General features: G+C 40.0%; 1 protein-coding gene across 1 annotated transcript in view; it reads left to right on the top strand.

Annotated features, from left to right (window-relative positions):
* Positions 1-22,539, top strand: part of csmd2 (CUB and Sushi multiple domains 2) — a 263,477-nt gene that overhangs the window by 71,115 nt on the left and 169,823 nt on the right. Inside the window, exons 4-5 of the mRNA XM_030740701.1 lie at positions 11,771-11,965; positions 16,739-16,946. Coding sequence (XP_030596561.1) covers positions 11,771-11,965; positions 16,739-16,946 — 403 coding nt within the window. The remainder of the gene's footprint in view (positions 1-11,770; positions 11,966-16,738; positions 16,947-22,539) is intronic.

Genomic DNA, 22,539 nt, shown 5'->3' with positions numbered 1-22,539 from the left:
GAAGTGACATCTGACCTGTTCCCCTGATAAGAAGATTGATGTCTCTATATAATTATTGGTAGTATGTGTATCGTTCTCATACTACCTATATTTAAGTCTATCTAGACCATGTGAAATGAAAGTCCAGTGGCATATATTAATGAGAATACAGTCATGGTGATTTCACAAGTTGGAGGTTTTTCATTCCCACCACTGCATTCTAAGAAAAGAGATGCATTTGTTTTGTTCCCCCCAAACCTACAAGTTTATGCATCAACACTTCCCCTCGCAATGTCCTCTCTGGTGGGCCCTTACTGTTTCCAAGGCAACCTGCAGAGTGGGGGAAAGAGGATTGGCTCAGGGAATGGCAAAACAAGACAAAATGCAGGAAAACAAGATAGGAGGCTCTAAGTATTCTAGTTTTTGCCCCACCTGCAGGACCTCTAAGGGTCCACCTGTCTGTCAAGCTTGGCCATAGAACACGATGTGTTGACACCTACTGCCTGGGTTGCCATGAAATTTAGAGTGAATACAAATTTTCCAAAAGATGAAGAGATGAATATTAATGTGTTTTGGCTGTTGCAATGTTTCAGTGAGTGTTTCCAGTGATATGCTGAGGAGAAATTGTTCATTTCGTAATAATAAATTAAAATGTTCCCCTCAAATAGAAACCTCTGACTAGTGTATTATTTAAAAACATGGCACCCACTAAATATCATCTCTAAATATAGACGCTACTATGTGGAATGTTCTGTTTGTATTGCAATGTACTCTAAAGGGATGGACAGTATTTCAAGGAAAAAATACTATTCAGTCTTCAATAGGACCTATTCATTTATTCTTTCAAGGTTGCTGCAGACTGTGGCATGCTAGCTTTACCTGTCAGAGTTTGCTCTGGCCCTCATTTTTGTTTATGAGTGACGGCGTGGTCTTTTGCTTATCATGTTTTCCTCTTTGTGTAGTAACATCAAACTTCCCCACACCACGTTACCAGCCCAACACCTTGTAGTTATAACTTGCAGATAAACTGTTCTCTTCTTTATATAATCTAATGACTGTTGGAAAATAACGCCGCTCTCCTGCTTGCTTGACACTACACAACTTCTGCACAGTGTGAGTTTATCCAAACTTTTGACTGATATTGTATAACTTCAACACTGGATCAAAACTTAACTTCCTAACAAGCAGCTAATTGCTGTCAGTTAGTACAGTATGTGCTCATGATCTTTATTCATGTTCACATGTATACACCAACACACTTATGCAGTTAGAATGTTATCGCCTAGCTAGCAACTATCAGCCTTAATTGGCATAACTCAATAATGAGAGAGAAATCCATCCAAGCCATGGATGTAACAAGAAAGAGCTGGTACGGATGGTGTCATTCATTCAGTAACCCTGATATAGCACAGAATGTTCCAGTAAATGCTCCAAAAAATTATGATTCTTTTGTCACCACCGTACTTTTAGGCATCTCACAAAATATACATTTTTTTAATACAAAAAATGCAAAACAATGAAACTGGTACATAGCGTCTTGGTTGGAAACCAAATGCAGAAGTGCATTAAACCTGCATTCTATCTGAAGGCTGCCAGATGGTTGCAAAAAGACTTCAAGTCCTATAGAAGTCTTTTGGAAAACAGCTTTCTGACTTGACCTCTGAAAACACTTTCCTGCTTCATTTATGGGCTCAGTCACTCATTTTGGTCATACTATCAAAAAGGAGGATTATCCCTGATGATGCAAGCAGTTTCACAGTCAGACTTGCCCCACCTGTCACAGCCAATTCTTTGAAACCAAAATGGTGACAGTGAAAACGTTAATCTTGAGGCTTCAGAACGGGACTTCAGAAGCCAGTGGATGACGTCACGGTGGATATGTCCACCCTTTATACTGTCAGTTGTCTGAGCCAGTGACATGACAGAGACAAATGCTCACCAAAATACACAGTTTGATATGTTTACATTTTTGTTAATTTGCATATTTTTTCTGTTATGATCACGAAGCACAGGCATTAAAAAAAAACATAAATTGTTAACAGAGAAAAGGTGACAACTTATCGTATCGTTTTGTATTGATTTAAAGTTCTTTCGCTCAGCCCTGTTATAATGTTTGATAGACTTTTCTTGTTTGAATTCATTTTTCATGGTATTGTGTATGGCTCCTTTTAATGTTTAGTAAGGTAGAATCAACAGCATGAGCACACCTTCATTATCACGGATGACGCATTGCTGTAGTATAATATCACCAGTGATGAATTGTCAGCTATTAAGCTAACCAGTGCAGGCTATACTCACGTATAATCTTCTTAATTCAGCGTAAATGTCTCTCTGTGCACCTGTGTACTTGAGCTTGCAGTTGTGACCACAGGATTTCTGTGATCTTATTGTTTGAAAGAGTAATGTCAGTAGAGAGATAAGCCTGGAAAGCCAGGGGGATATAGATACTTCAATCCAGACAGAGTCAAGGCTGTACACAGATGTACTGATCTCTCCTCCCAGCTCCCTCAGCCCTGCCTCTCATCTGTCTTCTGGCTTTCCTTGAAGTCTCTCATGCTCCCTGATCCCTCTTAGTTTAGTCTCATATATAGTGAATGGCTACTGAATGGCACATTATTCCGTTCTGCAGACATTGTCAGCAACCATCAATTCTGTATGAGTTCTCCTCCACACCTCAGCGCCTCCCACACAGGAACTGGCCCTTTTACTGCACCTGCTGTTGTGTGCGTGGGAAATGAAAATATCTGGAGTTCATTCCACTCTGTATTTATAGGTGTGTGTGTTTGTGTGTGTTTTATTGTGTCTGCATAGAAGTTCAAGTCCTCATTCTCTCTTTGGAATCCCTAACCAAGAACCATTGAAGCATCAACACACAATGAAACATTTACTATTACCTGCATGCACAGTTACACTGTCAAACGTGATTATACCCAGCAGAATTGATAAGGGTTCCCCCCTGCCTATCTAAATCTGGATAAGCAAAGTCATTGTTTCCACTGGCTTAAAATATGAGTCTACAAAATAAGCATAGCTGTAGTCTAGTGCTGCAGAGAACACAACACAGTAAATGTGACAAAAAAAAAAATAAAAATTATGATAAGGCAAATTTATGAAATAAATGAAAATTTTTGAATGATTTTGGGTCTCTGGCTGTTACATTTTCAAAAATCATGCCATTCAGACTCCCAGAAGATGCTACATTTTAAATAAGTAAAATGGGTACACGATGGGTACATGACAACAGTGAAGCCCATAAATGTTATCTTTGTATGCACACACTCAACCGTTGTCTCACCACCACGCTGTGGCATGAAGTCACAAAACCAAAATATACAGTTCTAGCCTTAATGTTTCACTTTTTATCTAAAACACATGATGCGTATTGTTTTAAAATTATTTCCCACCAAAGGTCAGACACTGTTTTACTTTGGCTTCACTTAACAGGAAAGAAAATGTATATAAATATATATTGATGTCTGAATACTTTTTTTCAAACTATGAACTAAGTGTAACCTGAAATTGAGAAAAGCTGTTTATGTCTCTGTCAAACAGCGGTCTCTTGAAAATGATGACAGAAAGCAACAAGGTCTTGGGAGAAAAAAAAGAAGAAAGTTAATTTTTGCATTCTCAGCCTCTCTAACCAGAAGTGATGGGTGTTGCCAGCTTTTGTCCAGCCCATGTGTAGAGAACAGGAGGCATTGATTGAACTGCTGCTTGACAAAGCAGAAACTGCTTATTGAGCTAATGCACCTGTGTGCTGGAATCGATCTTGCAATGTCACTTGCAAATGCATGGGAGGAAGATGTAGAGGAAAGAAAGGGACACGCAGAAGGGATTGGAAAGACAAATTTGGTAAGACTTTCTTGCTCATTGCATTAAGTCTTTCCCCACATCTTCTGTGCTTATTTCTATTCTCATAGTCTGTGTATGTTCTGTTTGTCTCTCTGTTATAGTTCCTTACCTTGTTTGTCTTTGGTTCCTCCCTTGCTGTTTTTTTGCAGTCTATCTGATTGTTAAGTTTTCAGGTCAGCGGTTTAGATGGGTCGTGAGTTTATGACGATGGGACGTTTACACAAGGAACAGGATGACTTATGCAACAATGATAAATATGTCATGCATTTATCTTCATCAACTGCTTATTTCTACAGCACAAGTTTGATCAGCTCCCAGAATAAGGATATCTATTGTCTTTTGAGCATAATAGTTGCAGACCCAGATTAAGCATTGTCCTAGAGCCTACATTTTTTTCAGTGGAGGTTTTTTTGTAATTCTGGACTAGGCTTAATGAAACCTGCTGTAATAGTTTGTAATAAAAAACAAACATCTTCACAGAGGACAGGTTAAGCTTGAAAAGTTAGATTTTTAGTGTACACCCACCTTACTATAGAGTCTGTATAAAAGCTGGATGCAATTTCTGTGTCTGAAAAGCAAATCTAGTGTGGAGGTGATTTAAACCTGCATTCTTTCTGATGGCCAGTAAGGGGCAAGTCCTGTACCTGCAAAAAGAAGTTTGGTTTTATAGAAGCCTACAAGAGAACAGCTCTGATCTCCATTGATCTATTACCTTAGCAATCTCTTGATTGATGAAGTCTTATTAAATGCAACATGATGCTCATTTTGTATGTAGCAGTCCTGAAAGTGTTGAAAAGAAAAAAAAAAAATCAAGGTATGCTTTGGGGCGGACCTATTTCTTGATTGATGTGTTGCTACCACATGACTGTGCAGTATAAGTTAGATTCATGCCTCTCTTGTTGCACAAAACAGTAAGATGGCAACAACACCACGCTCAGTGGGATTTCACTAGCTGATTGATGACGTTAAAATGGCTATGCCCATCTTTTATATACAGTCTATAGCTCTGACACGCATGCATAGGAAGAATCCATCCATCCATCCATCCATCCATCCATCCATCCATTCATCCATCCATCCATCCATTATCTTCTGCTTATCCTTGAAATTTGTGATTCAAAAGAAACCCATTGGTTTGACCCACAGGTTAATTATGATTTAGGTTTTTTATACCTGACATTTCTATTCTGTTTTGGCTTTCAGACAAATAATAATTGGAATATTTGGTTAACGTAATTGTGGCCATTCATCAGTGTGCCTGTGTCCTCCCTTGTTTGTGTCCTTACTTTTCTGTTTTGTCGCCTTGTCTTTTTGTTCCCCTTTTGGATATTTATTTTGGTTTCTCTTTTGGGATGGACTTTTGTTGGATCTGGGCTGTGCTCTGCCTTCTTGGACTCAGCAGCAACTTTTTGCTAGTTTTGCTTTCCAGCTCTAACTTTGTTCCAGTCTAGTAAGTTTCATTAATTAAAGTGTACTTTTTTTTCTTTTTTCCATTCTTACGTCCCTATGCCCTGCATTAGTGGCCCCTTCAACATAATACAAATACATAAATGGCTACACATAGGTAAAGGCAAAAATAGTCTTTAGAGGGCTGAGTCAGGTTGAAGTTAGAGCCAGGTACTGCAGAATGCAAGTTCGTCCGATTGATGATGGTGCAAAATCCATGCAACTATTTATTCCTTACAGCCTGTCTGTCTGTCCGGCTCTTTCTCTTACTCTCTTACTTGAAAATGAGTTGGATTAAATCACTGTCACACACAATTCTCTCTTTACCCATTGTATTGCTTTGCATTTGTTTACAAAGATGGAACTTGTATGGAAGGAAATTGGAGGGGAAAAAACTAAATGAGACAAGTCAGGGAAAAGCAAATCTCTGCATAGTACATGGATTTTACTCTGCACATCCGTAGTATCTCTCACGCTATATTTGTGTGCATATAGTTTATCTGCTCTGTTACACTGTCAATCATGCATTTTCTACTGCCATCTGATACATGGCAGAGAGAGTGATGTTGTATCAACTTTACAGAGACAGGCTTGTCTCTTCAGCTTGTGTCTCTACATGATGTGTCTCACTTTATCACTCTTTAATGCTCTCCTTTCTTGACCTTTCTCTAACTTTCAGATTTATTCCATAGTCTCTGTTCTTCCTACAACTGCTGTCTTAACACAAGTGATACTGTACAAACAAATCTGTCCTCAAACAAAGCTGATAATCTGTTTTTTTTTTTTTGTCATTTAGCGCTTACAGTTTATCATATGCAGCTTTTACAATAACAAAGCAGTTATACCCTTCCAGCTTTTGATTGTTTGATTTCATCTACATCCTAACAATGAAGTAGCAGAGCTGTGACTGCTGTGAAAGAGGCTTCTATAAAGGACTAAAAAAAAACAGCTTGAATACTTTTGGAAATGGTCAAATTCTTTCTGAGGTTTTGTAAATTTGCAAAAAACATTCTCAAAAAGATCTTTACTTTGCCATTGTCAGTTCTTAATTTGCCCACGTGAAGCCTTTTACTACAGTGCTACAGATTCATGATCCCTCTATTTTGCAACATAAGCCTTTTCTAATAATTGTCTTGTGACAGATGTGTACTGCGGTGTGCAAGGGCAGATAACTTTTGCCATTTCCAGAGAAAGAAAAGATGACAAATTGAGAAACGGGCTCAAACACACCCAGGAAGTGAGCGCATCAGTCTTACTGGGGTCAAAGGCTATCCCAAAGGAGACAAGCTTCATAGCATCTCCTTCATCACTATCCTTTGTCCTAGTCAGCAGGAATGAGTGGGGATAAGGAGTAAAGGGATGGTATAACAGAATGTAAGGGACAGATGATGCGATGGATGGCAGGGTGCCTTGCTCTCACTGTGCATATCCATGTGCTCGTTGTTTGCGTGCACTTTGGCATGTTCGTATACGTCTACTTCTAGCTATGGTGTGTTGTAGAATTAGCTCCACTGATGGATGAGGAGGACTGTTTGCCGTTTCAGCAGTGGAAGCGCTTAAAGCATTTGGGCCGCAGAGACAGGCCTTGTCACAATCACCCATCCAAGTGACTTATGGACCTGCCATGAGGAACACCAAATGGCTGCTGTTGTTGGGCGGGACTCAACCAGTTGGAAAGAAATAGTCCATATAATTATATAAGTGTAAGATATTTCCTCTCGAACACAGAAACTACTAAGGCATGCTTTATTTCTTTATGAAAGCTGTAAAATGTGTAGAAAGTAATTCAGATAAATGAAAGCATGTGCAGCAAAAGGAGAACAAAGCCAACAAATATTTAAAATGTTATGTTCGGGTTTTTTTTACTGTTGTTTTTTTTTTTTTTTCTCCCTCAAGCTTCTTCCTCTGCATCTCCCATTTCCTTACTTTCTATGTTTGGGATTTAGCCTGCAGGCACGAATGGCATAGATTGTGATAAATGGGTTTAAAATGTTGGTTGTCTTTATACACTGCTGCCTCAGTATCCTGAATTTTCTCTTATATGAAGAAAGGTGTCACTTTTGCTTGACTTGTTTTTTTGTTTGCAAGAACATTCCAAATTGCAAATTTGTCTTTTTCTATCCTGCTGCTCATTGGTAACAGATTCACATTGTGGGAGTAAAGGCAATATTGATGATTCACAGGCAGGTTAAAAATGTATGTGCCACATCTGTGCTCCGGGCCTAGCTCTGTTTGGGGATTGCATGGGTAATGGCACTATTAGACTTAATTTACTGCCCAAACTAATAACCTGAAATGGAGAGTGTGATGGGATTATTACATACAGACACACAAAGAGGCATACACACGCACACACATATTAGAGTCCATGCATTTCCATGCTTGACACATCTCCACTCTGTGCTGTGCCCTCAGTCAGTTTTAATTCAGTGAAATCAGCCAGCTCGTTCATTTCTCCCTCTTTCTGTCACTATTTCATAGACACAAAAATATACACATTCAGTCTGTGTTTATACCATCTCTTTCTCACGCATCTGTCATCCCAATCTAAAAATAGACCTCACAGACATTCCGACTGTAAGAAGGAAAAGCATAGGTGTAACTAATAACATTACCGATGGTTCCATTCCATTTACGCATGCCAGTAAGTCACCATGTACAATATCAGGGCGCTAGTACTGGCACATCTAAATGGAATGCAGCCAGTATTAATGCTGTTATTTACCCAAGTCAAACTGTCAGCAGTAATCATGATCTCTATTCCTGCACATCACGCCATGCTTCTGTCTTCCTCTATCCTTTGCCTTCAGTATCAAACATTCACAGTGACTTTGATTCAGCCTTGCATGGTTTAATGACAGGGACAAACAGTTGCCCGCTTGGCAATAGAGTCTCCTGTGCCCAAACTGCAGCACTAAAAAGTCAATCCCAGCAGCTAATATGCTAATCTGACAGAGTCCTTATGTATATGCTAATGTGGTAATGATGGAAGGGAAGTAATAAGTTAGCATTGGCTGGTCAAAATACAGGCTGTGGCACAGTGGAGTCTGAAATTGACAAGTCAGCCTGTCATTAGAGTATTTGATTGTACCAAAGGGAGAGTGCAGAAGTACCAACCAGGTATTTTAAAAGGTAAATCAGCACCGAGTCATGTAGGGCATCTTTAGTGTGTGAGCAGGTGTTCTGCATTCAACAGATGATGGGAAACACCTGCTGTGAAATCACTGATTGGGATGCAGCCAGAATTGCAAGGTGCAGCTGAGAGTCACAACTGATTTTACCCTTAAAGCCCCTCTATAGAAAAGTAGAGAAATTTCATGGGTGTGGAATTGGCTGAGATGTTTTACTGTTGGTTAACAGAGTTGATACAGAATTTGTCTATTAAACCTAGTGTGTGCCTGTAGGTAACCCATAAATAACAAACATCTTGACACATGGTGAGACCAACCAATTTAGCCCAGTACCCCATAATCTTTACATAGTTTGTTGTTACTTCCATCCATCCATCCATCCATTTTCTTCTACTTATCAAATTCAGGGTGATAAAATACCCTGAATAAAGATAAAGATAACGGTGCAGAAATTAACTCAAACTTTCACCACCAGGGGCAATGTTTGACCTTTTAGTGTATTGAAATATTTCATTATGTGTCCTAGTGTTTAACTTTTGAGACCTCTTTTGAGCCCTACCATTGTTTCCTCAAATGGCTTTGGCTTTTGCCAGGATACCATTGTAAATGGAAATTTGCTCTTAAAGAATTACCTGGTTAAATTAAGGTTATTGCTCCACCATCACATGTTACAAACTGGTATTACATGAAAGTACAGCCTGACCCCAGTTTGAGTTCAATTGATATCTATTGATATAGTCACAGCAGTTGTGTCTTCACATTCTGTTGATAACTTTTATTACTTTTCAAAGCTTGGAAAACCATTTTTAATGACAGGAATTTACAAAAAAAAAATACCCTTATTGTGTTTGTTTTAGAAATCTCGGTCATGCTATATTTTTCAGTCCGACAAATATGAGCACAGGAAGGTAGAATTTGTATCTAACCAAGAGTTAGATATGAGTTCAGCTTCACAATCATATATTTTTTTTTTTTCTAACCATCTGAGTCAATCCACGTAAGCTGTTAACACATACTGCACAGACTTGTGAAAATGTCAGGAGGGTATGGTTGGAAAATTGTCTGAAGTTGTCTATCAGACAGCAGGACATAATTTGCGTCAGCAGCTTTCTCACTACTGGAAATACTCTGGTTTAGGCAAAGGTGCTTCCTTAGTTAAGCATGCATTGGTCAGGTTACCCTCTTACTAGCTGTGGTTTACTGGCCAGCTTGGGATCAAATACTTATTTCACTCAATAACATGCAAATCAATTTATAACTTGTATGTAATTTGTTTTTCTGGGTTTTTGATTGATATTCTGTCTCTCCATTAAAAAGAAACTACCATAAATATTACAGACTGATCATTTCTTTAAGCAAACTTACAAATTCAGCAGGGTATCAATAATTATTTCCCCCACTGCACCTTCGACATTCTCACATTGACGCAAATCATTGATACAAGAACCAGGGTGCATGCATTTTAAATAGTTTAATGTCTGATTTGGAATGTCTGGAAAAGTTCAGCGCTGCAGTGCATTTGTGAAAACAGCTGTAGGCAATCCTGACTTGAACTATAATATATTCAGCTTAAAATGAGGAATAAAATTAGGAGACAGGCAAGGTGGCGGTGTCAAAAACACACACGACGTTCGAGCAGGAGCCTGGGGTTTGTGTGAGACTATTTTTAAGTTTAGTGCTTTTTTTTTTTTTCTTTTAACTTGATGTTTACTTTCATATTCACTTGCTGTTATGTCTGTGCACCAAAATGACTTGGTTAAGGCTAGGAAGAGATTTTAGTGTAGATTAAACTATACATAGAGTACTATATAGTAATTACAGTATATTATAGTCATTATTATATAGTACTTTTAAAACTTAACTAAAAGTTGAAATAATCTACTTGCATAAACATGTGGAGCAGTTTCTTTGCGTGAGGACAGCCTCTCTTTCTTGTAGCTTCACAGCTAGAGAATACAGAGTATGCACACGCATGCACACATTTCAAATCAAGCTTGTAGAGGTCAGGTTTGTTGTAGGTGGACTGGACACAAACTGTTTGCAGTCTATTTATTTACCAGCCAGTTAATTCCACAGCTCAAGCTCTGTAGAATGCACTATGGGGTAAAATGATTGATCCGTCCTTGTTAGACCTTGCTGTAAGGCAGTCTTTGGCTAGAATGGGGAAACATGAAAACAAACAACCACAACAAAGAGAAAGGAAAACAAAATGAAATACAGAAAGTGTTTTTAGGCTTTAAATGAAGCGTGCATTAAGGCATTTCTTGTGTGACAAAGCATTATATTTTTCTCTAGAATAAGATCGTAATAAGCAACTTAACGTGCCAGTCGCACAGTCTAATTCACGATTGTTAAGAGCTGTTTGTTTTAAAACAAATTACAGACATTTTCTAATTAAGTCAGGGAATAAAATTCTTAAGACATGCATTTTGCTGGGCAGCCAAAATGAACAGACTTTGAACATTTTCATTTATTTATTTAATACATTATAACGCTGGAGACATCAAATAGGATAGAAACTTGAGTGTGTTTTGAGCATGATGGTGAGGTGCCAGTGAGCTGTGTTTCTGTGTAGGAGCCATTCTGTCCTTGCTGGAGTTCAACCCAGTTCCTGTTGCGGGACTGAGCTTCATCCAAAGTCCAGCACATGTTCTGGCCAGGTCTCTTGCTGTGTGGGAGTGTGTGACCAGGACAGTAAGCTGGATGACACAGAGAGTGTGTGTGTGTGTGATACATGTTTGGTCATTGCCCTATTACTCATACTCTGAGGATTTACTATCTGAAATGTAGAGCACTACACTCCTATATTGTACTGTAGCAATATGTCATAGACCTAGCTGTTCACGTGTAAGTCATTAAGGGGCACAGAAGCGATGTGCCTTTTACTGGAACATAACAAAGGTTCACAGACACGAGATTGGCTGAACTTCCTCTGAACTTGATTTACATAATAATATATAATTAGACAAGGTTCTACTAAGAGTGAGCTCACTTATTTGCATGCATCTACATGACTGCACAAGCAGTGATGGTCAATATGGGATCCATGAGTGACTAATTGAGCACTTCAGATATTTCTATGTAGTAGCAGAGCTCCTGATAAAGTTAACATAGTCAAGAAATCATGAATACAATATTTGTACATATCTCAGAAGATAAGATTGTATCTGTTTCTTTTGGAAAGATGTCGCTGCTTGGGTCAGAAATGTTGTCATGAGCAGATGGCTCTGTGTGTCGTTATCTGTCATCAGACTTTCCCTCGTTTTCTGGCCCTTGGCAGTGCTAACATGATACAGTGCCACATACTTTACCACAAACTGCCTCATTTACTGTCAGTTTTCTCCTCCCCCCTCTTTCTGCAGCTTTGCCCAGCTACACTTGTGGTAATCCTGGACAGCTACTCAACGGCCACCAGCAGGGGTCTACTTTTAATATCGGGGACAAGATCCGCTACGGTTGCAGCCCGGGCTATGTTCTAGAGGGTCATACCACCCTGTCCTGTCTTGCCACTTCAGCTGGTACTGCTGCCTGGGATTTCCCTCTTCCATACTGCAGAGGTATGTAGGAGGCTCAGTGGAAGGATGTCTGTTATAACAGACCTTTTGGCTGCATTTTTGCTCAACAAATTTGTTTTCAGCACTTTTGCATGGACAGTTTGACAGCCGGCTCAAAGATGTGTGAGATAATTAATTTATGTTTGAGTAGAAAAAAAACTAACGATTCTCCAAAAAAAAAAAAAAAAAGTAAAGGAAACAACAAATCGCCTTGGTTAGAGTAACTGATTGCTATAAAAAAAATCACACGCATGACTCAAACATCAAGTTTCTGAATACCTTAAAAAGACTGACCTTGTTTTTGAAATGAAGAGCAATCGTCCTTGCATATTTAGTCTTTTATTCACCAGGTGATGAAACATTTTTTCCAGCCCACATGCACTGACATATATTTGCACATGCCTCTACATGACCTGACACTGGTTTTTGGTGGTTATTCTGATATCTTATTTACCATGGCAGGACCTCATGTGTTAGCTCCCAGTCAGGCGCTCGTGCCAGTTGTCCTTCCCTCGGAGTTAGCAAGCACCCCTGCAGCAGTGACACCTGCCAGTGCATGTTGTCTGACACAACATGAGAATTCTTGAAAATACTTTACTGTAGGCCAAAGTGACACTATTATACATCATTTTCCAAGATTGGTCTTTGTATTAAAGATTAATTCTTACAAAATTGCCTGACCATCTATGTTCATTTGCCCTCTTGTGTGAGTGTGTGTGTTACTGTGTCCGTGTGGCCAATGGTTTGTGTCAGTGGGCCTGCTGAGCAGACCGCTGAGACTCTATGCCATCTGCAGCCATGCCGGGAGTCAGGAAGCCCACATAGGAGCACACATGGCTGGGCACCACGCGCCAGCACAGTCCTCACCCACCCAATCACACGCAGGCACATGCACATGCCTTTTCTCCACATCAAAAAGGGGAATTATTTTGTGTGCGTTTCATAATCTGTTATTTGTAATTTATATTTTCTTGTCAATAACTCTGTCAACTCCTTCATCTATTTATTTTCTCAATAATTCACACAGAATTGCTGTTCAGCTTTGTCATTCTCCTCCCCCATTCCCACCGAAGCTTCATCCTGGGAAAAAAAAAAAAAAATCACTCAAGCACTCAAGGATGTGATTATGTCACCTTTTCAGCAGAAATTACACGCCAACAAGTTTTAGAAACTGGCAATTTCCCCTGTGATTAATTGAGGTCTCCTGGTGCCACATAAAAGTCAACGTGTACACCTGAGTGCTTCTTCATAATGCATAAGTGTATTGTTAATGTCGCTCCAATTATAGAGCCTGCCCATATGTGCTAGAGCAGAACTTGCACTGTACTTTGGGAGCAGAGAGAACATTTTGGCACAATCACCATTCTGGACACAGGAGAGGACCGACGTGCCAGCACTGTCGGGCCAAAGATGATAAGTCAGCCGTTGATGACACAGATAATGTTTTACATTTCCTGTCTTGTGCTCAGTTTGTTGTCTTAGATGTGAAAAATGTCATTGCTTATCATATGAGCACACTTATAAGTGATTTTAACATCAGTCTGTTATTCAGATTTTGACACCCTTTCCCAACCACAATCTGCTCAGTCTCCACTGCTGCCCTTTTCTGCGTTTTCCTGTGTTCAGGCTCACACCTCATCTTTTTTTTTTTTTTTGCTGCATATCTTTCCAGAAATACGTTTATTTCTGACTAGCTCTAAATGTCAGTGCATATACCTACAGCATCACACGCTCACATAACTTTTTGTGTTTGGTGTGTACACATGCTTACCCTACTTATTACCCTACTTATTACAAAAACACTCTGATCTTTAGTTGTAGTTGGCCACATGTAATTATATATAGTTTTCATGATTTCTGCTGGGGATGCTGGTTTTATATAAGGATGGATTTCTGGATGCATATTAAACACTAATGTTTTTTTATAGCTTGCATGCATTGGTCATGCTGATGTCTTATATCCTGCCGTGACACTCAGAGGAATCGAAGCAGCTCCTAACACTTAATGGAGAACCATGACATCCTAAGTGACAGGCTGAAAAATGCACTGTTCAACCGTGGGAAGCAGTCTGACATCTTCAATTGACTGAGGAAAAAATTAAATAAGTTTCTGCACACCTCACATACTGAACGGTTCAGAAGTGTTTTTGGTTCCGTATGCTCCATGATAGCTCCGTTGTCGTACAGTGCTTGCATCGGCCGGTGCCAGCCACAAAATGCGGAGAGTGAGGGAGAAAGTCAAGGTGAAGGGGAGAGTGAGGAGTCAGAGACTTCCCTTCAAGTGTGAAGAAACAGTCTTGTGTGGAATATCAATGCACGTCCTCATCCTTTTTTCTGTCTGCATTCTACTTCCTGTCACTCCAACTGCAGCAATCACCTCTCGCCCCTCCCGCCTTGCTTCTCTCTCTCTTCATCGTCCACTCTCCTTCTGCACTTTTCCCTTACCCATCCTCGCCTGTCACCTGTCATCCTCTTCATCCCCTTCTTCTTCCCCTTCTGCTGTAGTTTCCCTCCTATTGAGGTTCACACCTCACAGGTTTCCCCTCGTCCGTACACTCTCCTGCCCTCCCTCAGAGGGACTGCGGTGGTGACAGGTAGAGTGGATGATAGACAGAGCCAGACACTTTTGATCCCCTCCTCCCTTCTTTTCCGCCGCACAGAGCTAGTTGCCCGTTCGATATAATGAATCCCACACCCTGTTGATGCCGTTATGTCCTCAGAGACACACACAAACCTTTACAAGTAGTGTGGAAATGTCATTCAAAACTTCTTTTGATGTGTCCCGTCTGTTCACTGATTTGTGCACTGATCTATAAATGACTGAAGATTGTGTTTCACTCAGTATCACGTGCTGCGTTGCTCAAAGCTGTAATGAACATATCAGACGTTGGACTGGGGAGTTATCCTGGCAACATTTTAAATGCATGCTTTATTATTTAATGGTCTCCTTAAAGCAGTGTTGAGGCAGGAAGAGTTGCTTTGATTAACACAAATCTGAATTAATCAGAATTTAATCACTTCCCTCCACATTGCGTTCAAGTTTCATCACGCGCCCTGCCCTGCTTCCTCATGACTGTAAAAGCACTGTAGGGCATTTTGAAATCCTATGACTTCTTTCTCTGTGGCCTATAGCAAAAATTGCAGACAAAGGAACAATATGCTGTAACTCACATCACAATTTTATGCTGCTAAATTTGAAAATATGCAATTTAGCTTGTGGCAGAAAGATAATGTGTGGCCAAAAAAGTAAAAAAAAAAAAAAAAAAAAAAAAAAAAAGCAAGAAAAAAACGGTTTTATTTTTTATTGCGTACACGATTCCTGGCAAAACTCCCAACTACTAAATTGCCAGTAAATATATTTAGGAAGATGCATCTATTTGGATTATTATTAATGTGTCATGGTACGATTAATCAAAAGGGTTTCAAAATAGTTTATTCTGTTTGGCAATTCAGAATAAAGTTTAATTTTAAGGTGCCGCCACAGTTCTTTTCCGAAGAAAAGGACTAAAAAAGTTAAAGAAAAATGTCATTTTGGAAGATGTTCAAATAAATCATATTGCTGTCTTTTAAAAAAAAAAAAAAAAAAAAAAACTTTCTTCCAGGAGCTTGACAGGGGAGTAAAATATTTAGTGTCCATCTATTCTTATCTTATATTTTTGCCACTATGAATTCATTTTGCATAAGCCAGCAACTGCCATCTCAGATTTTATTATGATGGCTTCAACAGTCAAACTTGACCTTTAGCTGCAGTTAAGCTGCAGTTTGTGTTTATTAGCCTTTCATTTACCTTGCTTGCCAAATGTTTGTCAATTGTCTGTACAGTACAGTTGGGTGATTTGCTCCATACTCTAATCATCCTGTAGCAATTGTGTGGGCAGCAGAGAAGGTTATTGTGCACATCTTAGGGTAGTGTTATCCGCCCTCCATGGTGCACAGTGTGTTGCCAAATCCAAAAAAAAAAAAAAGGCATGGGTGAAAGAGAAACGCACAAACCAGGAGTTTATTTCCCACTTCCAGCATTAAGTGATGTTTTCTTGTTGACATACAGTGCTGACTGATTTAGCTTTACTTCATTTAGTTAAGTTGAGTGGATGGATATCAGCTGAACAGCTAAAACAGTATTAGGTCATAACATTTATTGCATTTTTAATTTTTTTTTTAAATTATACCCTTAATTTGACTATATCTGCTAGTTTGTTTTGTTTTTCCTGTGTAAAATATCTCGCTTGTCTCTCCTGCACTCTTCCCCTGCCATTCCCATACACAGTGGAGTTTTGGGAGGGGGGGGGGGTTAAGGAGACAAGATAAACGAGCGTGTCTGCAAATACAGTCACATTAAGCTCTGATTTAAAAATCAAATCAGCAGTCACAAATGTCCTCCTGTTTTATCTCATTTAATGATGATGGATCAGTGTAGCCTTTCTGAACACACACGTTACCTCAAAAGGTGCATAGGTCTGCGCGTGAAATTGCATGTGTTGCGTTATATGTGGAGGTGCGGCATAAAGCTATAGCAAGGTAGATTCAATTTATTACCAACCTCATAATAATGATATCAATTTAATGCCTCAGTGGGGAAATTACATAAAAATTGCCTCGATTGATGGGCTGTTGCCAATCACTTTGACCACCGTCGATCACTGACACCATTGTCTTATCAGCACAACCCCACTGTGCACACTCATTTATCTGTACACGTCGACTGTCAGTGATTAGTTTTGTTTTGTAAAGATTCCTCTGATATGAATTCTTTCACAACTTTGTTTCTCTCTGCAGCTGATGATGGATGTGGAGGGACACTACGTGGCCAGAGTGGGGTGATAACTACTCCCAATTACCCATCTGAATATAACAACAATGCTGACTGCACCTGGACTGTGCTGGCTGAGCCAGGAGACACCATTGCCCTGGTTTTCTCTGACTTTCAGCTGGAGGACGATTATGACCTGCTGGAGGTCAGCGGCACTGAGGGTTCTTCGCAATGGTGAGTAGTGAGCTTGCAGCATTTATCTGGAGAGACAGAACTGGGGGTGGGGTCGGGGGTAATGCACCACCTGCATGCAGGCTTTTTTTCACACGACTGAATAAGCTGTGTGAAGTATGGTTGGAAGTGGATGGGTGTTATGTAGGTCTTGTGGAGCTGGATCGTAGCGCTCTCAAAAGTGTTAGTGGTATTAGCTTCAAGATGAAATAGATCGATAACAGTAATTTATTTGATAGGCAGCACCTAGCTTTCATATTACAAACTCTGGCTGGGTGTATCATATGGTCTGTGGTTCTAAAGTGTAATTTGAACACTCAATCATGGTCACACACTCTCACTCATTCTCTCAATTACTCAGTCTCACACAAACACACATGCTCAGCTCTAATGATGAAGAGGTGGGATGTCCTGGCGTCAGTGTGGGTCTCTCACCATCTGTGGCAGCTCCTCCTCTCTCTGACAACTCTCTCAGCTCAGGAAGTAATTAGAGAGCTCGATTACCACCACCAGCCGTAAAGTGTTGTATCACCCCCATTCTCACACTCACGCAGACACAGTAGAGCCCATAGAAGTACAAATGGTCATGCAAGCCAAAGTATTCACACTTTCAGCTAAATGCTTCTGCTTAAAGAACTGCTACAAACAGATGTATTCCTTCACACAGTGCCATTTTTCCCCACCCTTGACCACACATAATTAATATTAGCATGAAAAATGTATATTGGTTGAATAAAGGTAGATGGATTCACTTTTTATGTATCAGTAAATCTGCCATGCTACCTTTGTCTCAGGTGAAATATAAAAATGCAGGTTTAGTTTCAGGATCATGTTGGAGACAGACAGTTCAGATAAAAAAAAAAAAAAAAAAAAAAGGGAAGACTTTGGAGTTGCAGCCACAGGCAGTTGGCAGGAAGTGACAAGGGGTAGCACTGGCTGAGCTATTTAACACTTGAGACACAGATTCTGAGAGACAGAAGGGGAAAAAAAGACTGTTGATAAGGGAAAAAGGTTCAGAAAGAATATATGAGAAGTCATCTTAGAGTGAGAGGGCCCCAGGAAACCTCACTTCGGTTTCACTCATTCGCTCAGTAGTTAAGCAAAAACACTTCCCAAGAAGAACTTGATTGACTCTGAGCGCTCTTAAAACTGAAAAATTCTGCCTTGTAGTCTGATATTAAAGTCTCTTTGAATTTCTGCTTGGCCAATGGAGAGTTGATCGCTTCCTGGGCTCCCACAAACAGCAGCCTGACTGTGCTTCTTTTGCACATTTACGATGTCATCAGCTTCTAGTCCCAGACTTTGATTTGCTTTCTTTTGTCATGATGGGTGCCTCGTTCTGTACTGACTGTGTCATCTTTGTGGCAGTTGTTGCCAGTGGCGCCTATGGTAGTGCACCTGCAGCATGGCTTTGCTGTCTTAAAGAACAAAGGAGAGCAGTAGGGAGTAAGTCACTAGAAAGGACACACAAGGGCTTTGGCAAGCGATGGATACTGCAAGTCACAGTTGATCATGCACATTGCAAGGAAAAGGCAGTACAAGATACAGAGGACACGGTGCAGACATGCTGGCTTGCCTCTATTGTTTCACTTTTTTTTTCTTGTTTTGCTAGCTTAGGTTTTACCCACACACTGTACCACTAACTTGAAAAAGTTTTTGCTCCTTTGTCCCATATATAAAAACTCACCTGCTCATTCTCAACACAAGAACTTGTGCCTAGGTAGTGAGTGGCGAGCACTAAGACTATGCAGAGATCAACAGCACTGAGACCACTGTCAGGTGAAGTGAAGCATTCAGCGAGCATTTCACTGAAAGAATGTGGCCCAGTCCTATGAATTTTATTTTCTGCTACATAATGTGAGCAGTTAGCTGCTAGTTTACTTACGGAAAAGATGGCAGCAGGATGCACTACGTGGCGAACCATGTGCACCTTCATGGAAGGGGTTTTCCTTGTTGGATATGGCATCTTTTACTTTTAGCAGTATAATGTGCCTGACCCGCCAAAAAGGTGACAAACACGTTATTGGGCACACTTTACTAGTAATGTTGTGGCTGATTGGTGGGGTGGGTGAGGGGAGGGATGACAGTATAGGCAGCAGTATAGGTAGGAGCACACACTAGGGGAGACATGTGAAGACAAGGGCAGGACCTTTGAAAAAGAGAGTGGACGTGAAGTTGAGAGATGGGTGGAAAACTGAAAATTCACAGCTGGTGGCCAATTAGAGAGGTCAGGCTTAGCTGTTTGATGATGCTGACCTAAAGCCTTCGCCCTCTCAGTGAATGGATCAGTGAACCTTCAACTCAGTGGGGCTTGACGGTTGATGATACTCTCTTTCATTTTCCTATCATGCAAATGTGGTCTCTGATTTCATCGCACTGGTTTGTACACAAATGCATTATTAAGTTTAAAAGCTGTTTATGTATTTCTGGTCTTATGGTCTACAATTTAGTGCCAAAACATTATGCCACTGATATGTATTCCTTTCCACTGACTTTAACAAATATGTCTCTCATATGAAGTAAAAAAGCTAAGTTCAAAATGTGGGAATTTGTCCGAGCGCCATTGATTGATACCTAACTGACAGGTTCATTCATCCAATACAAATGGACAGGCCAAGAGAACAGTCAAAATCATGCTTCAATCCACACCCTTTCAAACTAAAGCAAGTCAAGTTTCCATGCTCTGTGTTTCCTTGTTGTGCTTATGTGTGTCTGTGTACGTGTTACTAAAGGAAGAGAATGGACCACAATTAACACCCTCAGTCAACAAGGACATCACCTCACTGAATCTGATCTTGCTAGCCTGCAATCTTGCGCACAGTGCCATCCTTTAATTGGCAGTTCCACAGAATTAGCATTCTGAAAAGGCAGCAGAAAAAGACAGCTCTGAAGACCAGCTTCGCGAGCTGAGATGTGCATGTGGATTGAATGTGGCAGTGGGAAGGGCTGGTAAAAATGGCAAGTGAATTAGGTGAAATCTGCCTCCGCTCAGTAGTACCCTGACAGGACTTCTTCACTGTTGCTTGCCCAGGGGAACACATTACTCTGCTATTACAATGTTTGCATCCACATTGATTTTCTTCCCCTTCACCATCCACTTTGAGGCAATGTAAATAATGCCCAATGCTCACCAATTGCCAAATCCTCGTTTGCCCACTAGCTACTAAGTGGAACTCACAGCTATTTGACTTGTAATTTTCTTAGGTGCTCAGTTGTTTTTCAAGGCACTATAATACATTTTCATCTACCAGCAGTGCTCTCTTGAGATGTTGAAAGCAACTCCCGCAGAACCTTGAATACTGTAAATAGAGAGTATAAAATGCCTAAATCTGTACTTGAAAGAAGTCAGAATATTGGCTTTATTCCCTCGGTTCTACAAAAAAAGATTATGTAAAAAAAAAAAAATGCCACATCACAGTTAAGTGATTGCACCATTTTAAAGAAAGTGTTTCTAAACAAAACTTATATCTTCTTCTTTCTATCATTGTAAACTTTTGCAAACTCTGTTTCCCAGGTGATTTTTTTTTTTCTCCTTTTTTTTTATTCATCCATCTCTGACAACGCATGGCTCCCTGGGAAAAACGCAGCTTATTTCTTCCTGTTTGGAGATCTGAGAGCCCATTGAGTTTTCATCCCTCTTGGTAACCTTCTGCTTTCTCTTCTCTGTTTAAACTCTATGCCTTATGGAGTTGAGACACTGACATTTAGCGAGCCTATGGATTATCCCCAGCGTGCTGATTTGTGTGAACTTGTCCCAACCTGGTGATGGGAGAGCGTCTGTGTGTGTGTATGAGAGAGGCAGAAAGAGATAAAGAGTTGTTGGAGAGGAGTACAGAACACTGGATATATTGATTGGCTGTTAGGTTGATTCACCTGAGAGTGAGTGAGTGGATGAGAGGTCTTCGGAACAGCTTTCTAAGTCCGGGGGGCTGTTTTTCTTTTGTTTCCTGTGGGAGTTAGAGCAAAATGAGTGTGTTTCATTTTTGTGGAAAAAAATCTCAACTTTTTTTTTTTTTTTTTTCTATTTCAGAGACAATGGAAAAGTTTTTCCACGTTGGGGCTCATGAGATTTACAAAACTCAGCTGTAATTTACTCTAGATGATCCTTTTCCAGCTTTGTGTGCAGTGATGTGCATGTTGTTTTACAACCATGAGAGTTGTTCACATATGCAGATGTATCATGAACATGCCAACTGCTGTTCACCGTGAGGAAAACACATTCATTAGTCACAGGCTCCCACTGAGCCTCCACTGTCAAGCTGCTGCTTTTCTGTTATAAAACGGTCATGGTGAGAGTGTGTATGTAAGTGAGTGATTGTGCAGCTTCTCCTGTGAACATTGTTTGACTGACAGCATAAGAATAGATGACTATACACTGTGAACTACAAAATGCCTTGCTTTAAAACACAATTTTATGAACATTTGGGCACATGGACAGTGATTTTCAGCAACTGAATACAGGTTATTTGCAGCATATGGAGGGGCATGTTGCATAAATATGTGTACTGTGGGACGGCTGAGTGGGCACATGCTTTTCATTGTGCATGTTGAATACATTTCTTATCCGTTTCTTATGCTTAGGCCTGTTTTTCACAACAAAAACGGGCAGAGGAAAGAAAATGTTTTGCTTTTGAGGTTTGTCCACGAATTACCACATCACTAGTCAGGTCATGTCACTTTTGTATGACTTTACCTTTCAGTGTCTCTCTTTGTTTTTCAGACATTATGCATCATAAATTCCTGTGTTGTTACCAAAAAGCATTTTAGTGGATTCTTTTGGTCTAATCTGTCAACCGAAATCCTATAATTGGAGCTGTTATTGTGAAACTCACATACAGATCCTCTAAAATAGAAGTACGCTCAGGAAAATGGGTAGGAAGTGATGGATATGTCATATTTGCAAGAGATGAGCTCGCTACATATACAGTATGGGAAGATTTGCTTTTGATTTGTGTATTCCCAAACACAGGTTACTGTAGACCAGTACTGGCTGTGACACATTACAAAATAATGCAGTGATGTAACACTATAGCAACTTTAGTAATCATGTTAAAGTAAGTGAGCAAAAAAAAAAAATATCTGGTTACTTAAATTTCATAAGTTCTTCAGTTATCTGCGCAATGGGCAAAGGGAAGGAAAAAATCTGTATTATTTATTCTTCTTCTGCTCAATCATCTGATTTTTGTTCACGTGGAGGGAGGAGAACGATGGCAGAGTTGTCTACAGCTGTCGAGGGCTGGGGATACGGACACTATTTTTTTTTTTGTTATATACTGGATAAAAGGACAAATGATGACCAAGTGCAAATGTGAAGATGAGTGATTTCAAAGTCTAGTCTATGCTGACCTCAGCCAAGTAACCAGAGCCTGATCTTCAACAGGTAACTAAACCAGCAGTGATGAGCAGTTGGGCTTGGAGCTCTATAGTGTTCATGCTTCTATAGTAGAATTGCTGCGATCCCCGTTAAGTGGTCTTTGGCCTGGTTTTTCACATTGCTGTCAGTTTTGTGTTAATAATTAATGTTTCATGTTTATTAGGATAGGGATTTATGTCCAGTGTATGGGACTGTTGCCCGAGGTTTATACTGTTAAATGGT

Source organism: Archocentrus centrarchus, chromosome 11 (genome assembly GCF_007364275.1).
Source record: "Archocentrus centrarchus isolate MPI-CPG fArcCen1 chromosome 11, fArcCen1, whole genome shotgun sequence".
Taxonomy (NCBI): Eukaryota; Metazoa; Chordata; class Actinopteri; order Cichliformes; family Cichlidae; genus Archocentrus; species Archocentrus centrarchus.
Note: the sequence above shows the minus strand (reverse complement) of the source record. Positions and strands in the feature narration are given on the sequence as shown.